This window comes from Sinohyriopsis cumingii, chromosome 3 (genome assembly GCF_028554795.1).
Source record: "Sinohyriopsis cumingii isolate HCF-2022 chromosome 3, ASM2855479v2, whole genome shotgun sequence".
NCBI lineage: Eukaryota > Metazoa > Mollusca > Bivalvia > Unionida > Unionidae > Sinohyriopsis > Sinohyriopsis cumingii.
Genome location: NC_142963.1, coordinates 29,536,836 through 29,549,187, shown reverse-complemented (window position 1 = coordinate 29,549,187; position 12,352 = coordinate 29,536,836). Strand labels below are relative to the sequence as shown.

Sequence of the window (12,352 nt, the reverse complement as noted above, 5' to 3'; positions counted from 1 at the left end):
AGAAAAAAATATTGCCATGTCTTGTTGAATGTAGTCATTCCTATTCCTGCCTTCAGAGGTGGTCGATTGTAGCTGGTCAGGTAGCACGAATATTTTGGTTATATTACGGCATACAGTACTAAGGCCAGACATTAGCATACATGGATTTTGATATAACAACACCGTGTAAGGGTGGTGTGTCAATATGAACAAAGGATTTGTCTATGGAACAATAGATTCCAGTGCAATTTTATATCCAAGTTTGCAGCTTCCTAGCATGGTGTTTTTGAATTTCTCCACTCCAAACCCAAGACCGTATGCACAATTTTTAACAGCCAAAAATGTTGTCACCCCAAAAAAATCGCCAGATAATATTTTGTCACCAATAAGGGAAACAAATCGCAATTTGCGACACTGGCGAAGCCCAGTGCAATCCCTATGTTTCAGACCACTAAGCCAGCACAATTCTGTAGCAGGAAGCCATTGAAAATTGATCAAATTTTAAATAAATTAAAAAAAAAGCACTGTCAGTACACTACTGCGCATCTCTGCATGCTTCTAGTAAAAAAAGAGATCTATGCTTTCAATAATTTTTTAAAGTTCTAATTTGTAGCAGAGAATATTCAAGCAGTATGAAATTTATACCAACACCACTTAATAAACCTGCGGACTTACATATGCAGATACACAGAACTTTACTTGTGCTTCATGTTTCCTTATGTAATTTTCCATTTTTTGTGTGTATGCACTGAATTTAGATACAACTTGTCAAAGTGACTACAAATTATACTTCTCTGTGCATTTTTACAATGGAATTATTATGGATTCACTTTTACAGATGCAATGAGATTGGTTTGTACAAATGTTGATAATTTAACTATAAAAAAATCATGCTACAGATATGCACATCCTATTAATGTACGGTATGTACTAATGCATGGTCTTGCAATAAAGTAAAATATTAAATATGCTGTCTGTTTTAACTATTTCTCATTTAATAAGCAATGATTTTATAGATATTAACCGTGCCAATAAAGCATGTAGTTTTGGGCCCATTCCTATTATGCCATCCCACTTTTATAGAGCCAAGGGGATAAGCATGCCTCACTTCCGTCAGTTAACTGACTTGTTTGCTTACTGCATGGTATGGTACATAGGACAGTCCCACTCTGTGGACCCCGGCCATTGTGTTATAATTAGAGTTTTTCATGGTAATAATAAAGAGTACCACAAACAGAACATGATACAACCATCTCAGGACTTTTTTCATTACTAATGATCTTGAACTCCAAACTTGGGATTTGCCTAATTTCTGATAAATCTGGACCTGGGTAGATTATTAAAAATATCTCTAGTGATTAAAATGGAACAGCCTGAACAAACACATAGGTCACTGACTTTATTATCCCATTCTGTGACCTTGACCTTACGGTATTTGTTGTTTTTTTTTACTGAACAGGCGATACAATGTCAAAGTCAACATAAAAGGCTAAAGTTTCATTAAAATAACAACTGTTTAAACTTGTATCAATACAATTACAGTGGGTATTGATTTATTTTTTTCCTTGCATTGCCTTGACCCCAAGGTAGAAGGCATCGTTATGGTATATGACACAACGCCTAATAATGATATATAACTATTTAAAATGCCATTAAAATATCTTCAGCAGTTCAAAAGTCAAAACCCCAGACAAGTATAAAAGTTTGAGTTTGAGTTTCCTTTGCTGTGATCTTAACCCTTGAGGCAGAGAGCACGGCTATTATATGCAACACATCATCAACACCTGATATATAATTGGCTAAAAGTTCATTAACATACCTTCAGTTATGCCTAAGACAAAGACATAAGTTACAAAACTGCATCTTCCATTGCCATAACCTAGTTCAAGTTATGGCAAGTTATACAAATCTAGTAATGGCATATACTTGTTCAGAATTTCCTGAAAAACTCTTCAACTGTTCCAACGTTAGTGGCCAAACCAGCAAATGTTGATGACTGAGAGAAAGATGGATGGCTGTATGCATGGATGGAAAAGGAATGACATGATGTTTGATGGCATACAACAAATCTTAGCGACATAAGCATATTGTGTCATTTATTAATCTATAATTCTGACATTTAATCCATCATCATTTTTCTGTTTCTTTATTTTTAGTGGATTTCATGGCTGCTTCAATCCATGAATTTAAAGACCCAGCTAAAAATAAACCTCCAACCCCATCCAACATTTTTTATTTATATCTTTTTAGTTATTAAAAGGTCTCGGTTATTTGTTAATTGAATTTGATTATTGCAATAAAATCTCATCTTTCACATTTGTTTGTATTACCTGAACCATTCTGGAAAATGTTTTATTATAGAACATTTTATATTGTTTCAGTTTACACATATTTATATTGTATCCAGTAACTGTTGATTCCAGTCAGTACCTAAATCAATGTGTTGTGAGATCAGTAATGATAGAGAGAAAAAACAAGCATAAAGTATTAGTGTCACTTATAGCCTTGTTTAGTCCCAAAGGATATTATACATAGATCTTGCTTTATTTTGATCCCCATTCTGAAGAGTTGCTTTTGTCAGTGATATAAGCGATCCTATAAAGTGATGTAATCTATATCAAAAGACATACCAATTTCAATATACAAGGCACATAACCAACATATGTTCACGTAACTGATATGTTCATGTAACTGTCATATATTCAAGAAAGAAAGATAATAAAATAGGTTAAAATTATGAATACAGGTTGACAAAGATCATCACTGATACACTTTAGTTTTGTTTCACCTTAACAAAATTGTAATTTTCCACACTGGCAAGCTGCTGGTTTCCATTTCTCATTTGTTTATAATTGGTTGGTTTGTCTTTTGTTTTCTTACAGCAATCCATGCCAAATAATTGTTTAAACCTGAAACTGGGTAAGTAGGGAATTTTGTCTGGTAATTGCCTTTTGCCTCCAAAATATTAGCATGATTACTGTAGCTAAGTAAACATTCATATATTTAAGGTTCATAACATTAAATCAAATTACCAGTGTTTAATATTACATTTCTTTTCAAAGCATTATTTTCAATTTTCTTTCTGATATTTTAGAGATATTATTTAAGTTTCATGCATATGATTTGATTCCTATTTAATACTTCATTCAGCACAAGTTAAAATCTTCCATGTACACACGGTCATGCCATGAAGTAAACATGCTTAATTAATGTAAGTGTTAAACCAGACACTATTTTCGTTGCTGTCATACTAGTATCATATATGAATGAGTTATGAATTTACATTACAAGGCACCCTTCCCACCTAATCACACTGGTGACTTTAGACAATTTTAATGAACTAAAACTGACAATAAACTAGAGTACAAAATGCAAATGTTCTAATAAAAGGATACAATATCCTGATAATGCTCTGTTCTCGTAATTGTCTGATCAAATTGTACATATCTGAATTAAGCAGAAATACCAAAACTGGACAATTATATATATTTATTGACTTTTCAAATAAATGATATTTGTTTCCATCTGATGTTATGATCAATAAAAGATGTAAATTAATTAGTGCAAAAATGTCTGTTTCCAATGACTTACATAGTACATGAAAAAATTGCTTTAATTTCATGTATATACTTTACTTTTAAAGGTCATTAAAAAAAAATAAGGGTGTCCCAAGACTTACCATCATAATTTATAAATAAATTAAGTGAACTGTTGCACCAATATCTGATTTAGTTTAATCTACCATATGTACTCGGCCAAACAGCACTAACCCAGATCTGCCAATGCATAATGTACTGGCATATCTGTTTTTGTGTAGTTTGTTAGGAGTAATGAATAGAACAAACAACACAGAAACAGACCTGCCACTGTGTAATGTACTGGCAGATCTGGGTGCATGTAGTTTATTAGGAATAATGAATAAAACAAAGAAGGACCATGATCTACTGCTGGGTTATATGATAGAAGACTAGGGTCTATGTTGTTTGCAGTTGGACTAGACTCAGAAAGTGAGGATATAAGTTATTTATGAGATTTTTTTCTCCTTCCAATAAATTACTGGAATGGAACTTTCACTACATAACAGGAGCTGCAGGAGAAAGGACAGATTGCCCACTTCAGCTGCATACATTGTACCCATTCATCTTTTGGCAAAAAAATATGGCTTCTATCTGATGAAAATTATGGTCTTAGTTTGTACCAATTCAGATTTTTCTTTTGATGAAACATGATTGTTAAACTGACATAGGCAAAAGCTGTTATTAAAGGAAAAGAAATCTGAGAAGAATGATAGAAAGAGGGATAAATAAATGAATATTGTCTTCTGAAAGATTATTTGTCCAGGAGATTGTAAAAAGAACTTACTGGTTTTTCTCGTGGTATTTTTGTCTTTGGCTCTGGAAGCTGAAATAATACAAATGCAAATAATAGTAAAAGTTTCCATATTTTTGATAAGGACAAAGAAAAAGCTTCTCTTTTGTTAATACACCTTGAACAAAATGTTGTTAAGATAATAAGAAAGTAATGAAGATATTTTATATCTTCTCTGTGAAGCTATTATTATTCACCAGCAGCAATTTAAATCATCATGCAGAAAATAAATTCGGACTAATGTCATACTGCCTTATAAAATGATGGCCCCTTATAACATTTAAACTTTAGAATGTTGGCCCCTCTTGACATAGACAAAAGATACAAACAATAAAACAGAACAATTATTTCTATCATGTCATCACAGAGATACCGTGTATGTGTGTGATTGGATTTTTAACGTAGCTTTAACAATTTTTCAGTCATATCACTACAATATCTGCAGTGTGACAGTTTATAGTGATGCTCTAACCACTAGGCCACCAGAGCGGTCCATAGAGGTACTGTAATGAGGTAATAAAACCCCAGAGAATAACTGTCATCCAAATTGCTGTTTTTAAAATCTGCTTCTGAAGCTATTATCAATGTCTACCCCTAAAGAAATATTCTAGTAAAGTCAACACACACAAACAGAGTAAAACATTGATTATCCAGAGGTAAACAGATTTTGTCCAGGCAATCAGTCATCTGGATTGACTGAATAATGTCATAAAGTATGAATGGCCATTTCATGTGTGGTCTACTGAACACAACTGTCCAATGGCTTTGATAAAGAAAATTCAGCTAACATGGAGTCTATTCACACTTGTGCAGGTAGGTGATTCACTTTCATCATCTGTTAAGTCACTGCTCATAACTGTTAAATAATTACATATATTTTACCACATAATGCCTTTTATTGTACCATTATAAGTCTTTAATAATCTTTGATTTGCTAACTGTCCATAAGGACAAGCTTGACTAATTGACCACTTAAATGATAAAAATAATTAATTAGATTACTGATGAAATTTCCAGTTAATGACAATAGTCCCTGACTTGTCCCAACTTTGGTGTTGCCATCTTGGTACTATCATTTAGCTAAGCTAAAGTTTGGAAAGGATTCCAATGAAGTCTAGTACAGCCCATACCTCCATTAATAAGTAAATTTCTGTGTCACCTGAGAATTCTAGACAGATAGGTTTTGACTTTGCACTGCAGGGATTGTAAAGGACTTTGCCAATGTCACAAATTTTTCCTTACTGGCAATAAAATATACCATTTGGCGATATTTATATCATTAACATTTTTGGCTGTAAACAAAATCTTGGGTTTGGAGTTGAGAAATTCAAAGGCATCATCACAGGAAAAGCCATAAACTTGGTTAGAAATCTGCACTGGAATTTACTGTTACATAAACAAATCCTTTGTTCATATTGACAAACGACCCTAACACAACATTGTTATTTCATAATCACTTATGCTGATGTCTGGCATTAGTACTATGTGCTGTAATATAACCCAAATAGTCATGCTATCTGACTAGCTACAATCGACCACCTCTGAAGGCAGGAACTGAATGACTACAATCTACCTGACAATGACAATTTTGTTTCTTTTTGAAAAACCTACCAGAAAAAAATAGTTTTGGCAAAACTTCAAAGAAATCTGATTACCTTTGAAGCATCGATCGTTCTGTATATACACTAAGCAAATGAAGAGAAAAAGTTCTGTCTCCGTCAATAATTTACAATTATTTGATGTTGCCACAGAAATAATAAATGGGGACTCGTTTCGTCCTTCAAAGAGTGCCTTTAGCGGCGCCTTCAATAATACAAAAACCTTCATCAAAGTAAGACAAAGACCTTTTATCAAAGAAAGTCGGCAACAATAATAAATAAAAGCATTGTTTCATTTTTCATAGTGATTGGAACATCTTTAATATGCTGTGAAAGTTTCCTGTTTGCAACAAAAAAGATCAAGCTTATGATTGCTACCAATGGTGGTTTAAAACCCAAATTAAAGTTCTATTATTTTGATACCTGGCCATTGAGTTAAATGAAGGTGGGACATCTAGCAAGAATGTGAAACTTTTTAATATGTTCACGTTTTCATTTCCCTATATATAGCCTCATTCCCTTGGTAGTCTGGGCATCATGGTAGTTGTCTCTGGCTGACCAAAATCGAGGGCAATTTAAGTACATGTACAAGTAGCATGAACTATACAACCACATGCTACTAGGATAATAAATATCAGAGTGAATTGTTTTGGAAAACATGTCTGTTAACAATGGGATATATATCAAATGAGGACAAACATTTTTTATATACATTTTAGTTGTTTTCAAAAGGGATTTGACTGATACATGAATTTTCTAAGATATGATCGAATACTCGAATTCATGGATTTTTCATATGCATATTATTTAACACATTGTAGAGTGCACTACACAAATGTAAGTTATCAATATACAAGTGTATTTCAGATGAGTTGTCTTCATTTAATAAAAATTTCCATTTTTTCCCCCAGTCACTGACGACAGTTCATCTCTAAAAAATTTCACTTGTATCTTAAATTTCAATTTATTTTCAGCCCCTCCCCCTACTTATCTAAACATCCGCTAAAGTCAACAATATTACCTTGGTCCCGAGGATGTCAAGATAATTGGATAGTACTGTATTATGAAAATGGTGACATTTTTTGAAAATTGGCAATAAAATACTGAGGTTGACATTTTTGTTGGGCAACAACTATTTTTAAAGCCACCACCATGCCTGGTACTGTTGATAATTACCTTTGCCACTATAACATCATCTGCTTTTTCTGTTGGCAACTGTAAAAGAAATGGCATACTAAAAAGTTAAAAAAGAAAAGTTTAAGGAAACCAAACAATCCTGTATAAAAAGTAATTAGACCCAATATACAGCGAAAGTGTTTACGGATCAATCTAGAACTCTGATATCATTGTGACCTGACATTACATTAAAGGAAAAAAAAAACACCAGTAATGAAAATGTTCAGGCAGTCTTGAACTCCTCTTATGATTCTATTATACCCCTTCGTTTCCAGATACTAATATAGCCTTTGGCCTCCACGATACCATTATAGCCTTTGGCCTCCATGATACCATTATAGCCTTTGGCCTCCATGATACCATTATAGCCTTTGGCCTCCATGATACCATTATAGCCTTTGGCCTCCATGATACCATTATAGCCTTTGGTCTCCATGATACTATTATAGCCTTTGGCCTCCATGATACCATTATAGCCTTTGGTCTCCATGATACTATTATAGCCTTTGGCCTCCATGATACCATTATAGCCTTTGGTCTCCATGATACCATTATAGCCTTTGGTCTCCATGATACTATTATAGCCTTTGGCCTCCATGATACTATTACGTACCTTGGCCTCCAAGATACTAGTATGTGCCTTGGCCTCCATGATGCTATTATAGCCTTTGGCCTCCATGATGCTATTATGTGCTTTGGTCTCCATAATACTATTATAGTCTTTGGCCTCCATGATAATATTACAGCCCCTGGCCTCCATGATACTATTACGTACCTTGACCTCCATGACACTATTATAGCCTCTGGCCTCCATGATGCTATTATGTGCTTTGGTCTCCATAATACTATCATACATGCCAACCCCTGGCGAGGAAAAAGTGTACTCCAAGTGAACAAAAATAGTAATCTGAGCAGAAAAAGAGTAATCCACATATAACATAAAAGAATTCAATAAGCATATGTACAACATGATTTATTTATCCCTCTGGACATTTTACATCAATTACTGCTTCAAGTTTTCGTATATATAACTTTGAGCTTTAAAAAGCAACAGACTCTCATATTGCATTCCAAACACTTTGTACCAGCTGAGACTATGATTGTTTTGCACACCAGTAGAGGCTAGAGCACTAAGTACAGAACCTGGATCTGAATTCAGTTTTATTTTTGTTAATAATACTGAACAATCTCTCACAGTCAGCGTTAGAATAGCAAAGAACCAATATTCCTTTCATAACCTGACAAACAAGAGGAAATTGATATCTTACAGTTATTGGGTCTTTTAGCTGGGAAATAAGATTAAAAAAATCAACTCTGTCTGCATGAAGTACATTGTCAGGTAGAGTGCCAACTTGATACTTCAGGAGTTCTCATTCTAATTTATCAGCAGCCTTTCCTGCAGCATGGTGCATCATATCATAGAGACAACCTGATATAAACAGTGATGGAGACATTTTTGAAAATATAGAATGCAACTCCTTTACGAATTTCAGTCATCACTGATGCATTATCAGCTGAAAACCCCATACAGTTCTGCCAACTTATGTTTATTCAAAGAATTATCAAGCAAATAAAAAAAATGTTTTCTCCAGTGAAATCACTGTTAATTTTGGTAATGAAAGAAGAGCACTCTGACTTCGCCCTTTTCGTTGTCCAAGTCTCTTACAAAGACTGGGTATAACTTTTTATCATAATCACTACTCCTGCCTGTTGCAATACTAAACGGCCAAATTTTCATGGCTTCTACAATTTTAAGTGAAGTATCTTCTGCTAAATACCTAACAATATTAGATGATTTTGTTCTTGCACATACATACATATTTTCTGCAATTTTGGAATCAGGAAACATTCATTTGAACAAAAGACCAATGTAGTCTTCTACCACTAGGGGTAGTCCATGTTCTATGAAGTACTCGGTAGATAACGCCTATGCATTTATAATACTTGTGTCCGCAATTGAGTTCTGCTGTAAAAAAGAAGTTACTTTCATATTGGAGTTAGTAAAACTAGCTAATTCAAGGTTTCTTTGTTTTACCACCATGACCAATATTAAAATCCTTTCCACGTAGCCTGCAAGGGGCGCAAAGCTGCCCTAGAATAGAATACTGTATTGTGTAATTCATGTATTCATCTCTGAATCAGTTTTTCGTCTTTTCCTAATCCATCTGTGAAATTATTTGAAAAATATTTTTGCTCTAACACATGCATCGACTAGAATAAATCTGACTTGACTTTTAGCGTCAAATACCTACAGATGGTTCTGTACCAGATATGAATTAGAACAAATAATCTGCAAGCAAAGATTAAAAGTTAGAAAACCAGTCTGTTCTCTCCTAACTAAGGCATACAGCTACTATAAATAGAAACCGAGGTCAAAAGTAGAAACCAGCATGTTTATCTGAAATAGGGTAGCTGCTATAAATAGAATATAATACTGTTAGGAAAGTGCATGCAAGGCTTCGGGCAAGCGTACTCTTATGCCATAGTTACACAGAAGCCATCTTTTCTAGAATACGGTCTGTGGGATTAATGGGATGTTAATAAAAATAAGAAAACATATTATTAATTTTTTTTAGAGGGGGATATAACGAAAACCCGTAATCCGAATACAGTTACGTGTAAGGTGTAATTTAGTGAAAAAGCGTAATGGTTGGCATGTACTATTATAGCCCTTGACCTCCATGAGGTTATTAAGTGCCTTGCTCTCATGCATTTGGTACCAAAATGTTTTGACAATGTTTTTCTGGGTGCTATTTCAATAGTCACAATCTGTTTCTGCACAGCAAGAAATGCCAAAAATGTACATGACTTTACAAATCCTTCTGTTGCTGTGGCCAAGGACACGAGAGAGAGAAAGAGAGTTTTCAGTTTGTTATGCTTTATAATGTTATGCAAGTTATATACTCTGTGATCTTTCCATATATTAGCACCTTTCTTTAGTGTCTGTATGTACCACATTCTTCTTTTACATAATTGTGCAGTTTCTTTTATCTATTTATCCCTTATTTCAAACCATATAGGTCTATCATTTCCATCCTGTAGTCAATGTCAAGGTCCACCTTGCTACTGGTCAAGCACATGTGAAAATGTGACTATTTACTATTTGAAGTGAGTTTTGACCACAGGAAATAAATATTTATCTTTTAACTTAATACATTTAATTAAACTGTATGTAATTGGGATTTGTAGACCCAAGTCCTATCCCAGCCACAAGCATCTCCTGAGCTCCAATATGTGCTGAGCTTGCAGACTCCCAAAGTCAATGTGACAAGGTGACAATTGTTAATAAAAACAACTCATGGAATTTCTTTGATGGGTACGGTTGAAAATAAAAGACACCCATTGGAAATGAATTATTGGTCATATACCAGCTGTTATAAAATGAAGTCTGATATTACTGGAGTGTGTGTGTGTGTGTACATGTATGTGTGTGCATGGGTGTATGTGTGTGCATGTGTGTGAGTGCTTTTTTAAAGCAAGTCAGCTTTATTGGAAGTAAAATGCTTTCACATGGTATCAAACAGCACATGCATTTGTTTTTCATTTTACATCATGGTTCTTTCATAAGTATTACTACTTATAGTTGGTGCAGTGTAGTCATTCATTCAATCTGGAAAAGATGCACACAACTACTTTATGATTTCAACTATGAAACACACAAATGTGAATAAATATTTCTAATAATGTACAATAAATGAATAGTATTGTGATTACATTTGGTAATTATACTTAATAGTTCACTTTAGTCTAAGATCAAGTAACTCACTTGCAACTTCCGCCATCTTAAGCTTTTATAAATAATTAAAGACTGCAGCTTACTTCAAACATAAGGATATCCTGAATTGTCCTGGCAAACATTTAACTCAATTTTTGATATTTCATGAAAAATTAGATCAATTCATGTAAAATATTTGCAAATATCTGTGTCTAACTTTTGTCATTACCAAAGATCTGGATATATTATACACACTACAGTGATCCCTATCTTATACAGCACCCTCATCAGTGGCTACTTCCTCTTCATGGCCAGTTTTCTGAGTACCGGCTTGTCTGTGTATAAAAGTACCCCTCACAGACAGCTACCCCTCTGATCCAGCATGTGGCAAGCATTTTTTTGGCAAAAATGTCAAACTGACCTCTAACAAGTGGCCAAATTTTATTTTAATAGGTATCCAAAACCAAGGTAAGCTAAGTAATCCGATTATCTCTACTGATGTCAGTTTCCCAATGTTAGGTTTTAGCTACATTATATCAAGTACCACTATGGTTAACTATAACGGGCACGTTTTCTTTTTATATTGGACTCTATATTAATGGAATTATTACTTTATAACCATCAAAAGTAACAGATTTCACGTGTCATTGAAAATAAGCGCTGATCATGCGGGTCACTAAAACTTCATGAATATTCATAAAATTTTCAAGCCATTCAGAGGAGATGTAAACAATTCAGTCAGTGGTTGTAGCACGTTCCTATGATATTCTTACACAAAGAAATAATACCTCAAACTTTACACAGTTTGAGCAAAAGTTTGGCAATTTAAATAAATGCATCAAATATCATCATAATTGGCATATTCCAAGCATTATTTTGCTACCAAATTTACATACTGGACACGTTTATAAACAAGCATTGAATTTGTAAAACTTTTTAATCTCCATTGTGTTGATATTGTCGACCATACTTGAATTTTCTAACAGCTGATAACGATGTTAACTTTCACACAATGATGTTTCAAAACCAAACTTATTATTAATTTCGTACAAATTGGTGTGCCAGAAGAACATGCTAAAATGATTTTTTAAAACAGTTTTTATCGTATCAACGCTTGTTTTATGGTTTAGACAATATAGTCATAAAATGAACATGCAAAGCCTAGATTTTCATTCATTATAAATAGGTTCAAGTTGCCATTGCTGTAAATATCTGAACTGACAAACGGTAATCAGTTTTAAAATATGTTCAACCTTATATGCATTATGTTATTGCATAAATTAGATTTGAAATGGGACATTGTCTGATGAAATAATGATAAAAAATTGCATCACTATCAGACAAATGCAAAGTTTCGATATGACAATGTTTTTTTTTTTTATACTTTGGCGAGTGTAGCAAAGTAACTATGCAAAACCCTTAAAGTGGGTTTATAAATTCCCAATGCAATTTTATAACATTTTATAGGATCAATAATGTTTTCAAAATACAAAACAAATTAATACAAAGTCTGAAA

The 12,352-nt window shown here is 33.6% G+C and overlaps 1 protein-coding gene across 1 annotated transcript in view; it reads right to left on the bottom strand.

Annotated features, from left to right (window-relative positions):
- LOC149802611 (ribosome biogenesis regulatory protein homolog) overlaps window positions 1-12,352 on the bottom strand; it is a 33,641-nt gene that overhangs the window by 15,435 nt on the left and 5,854 nt on the right. The window contains exons 3-4 of the mRNA XM_089951915.1: window positions 7,122-7,160; window positions 4,342-4,380 (exon numbers count right to left, since the gene is read on the bottom strand). Coding sequence (XP_089808041.1) covers window positions 4,342-4,380; window positions 7,122-7,160 — 78 coding nt within the window. The remainder of the gene's footprint in view (window positions 1-4,341; window positions 4,381-7,121; window positions 7,161-12,352) is intronic.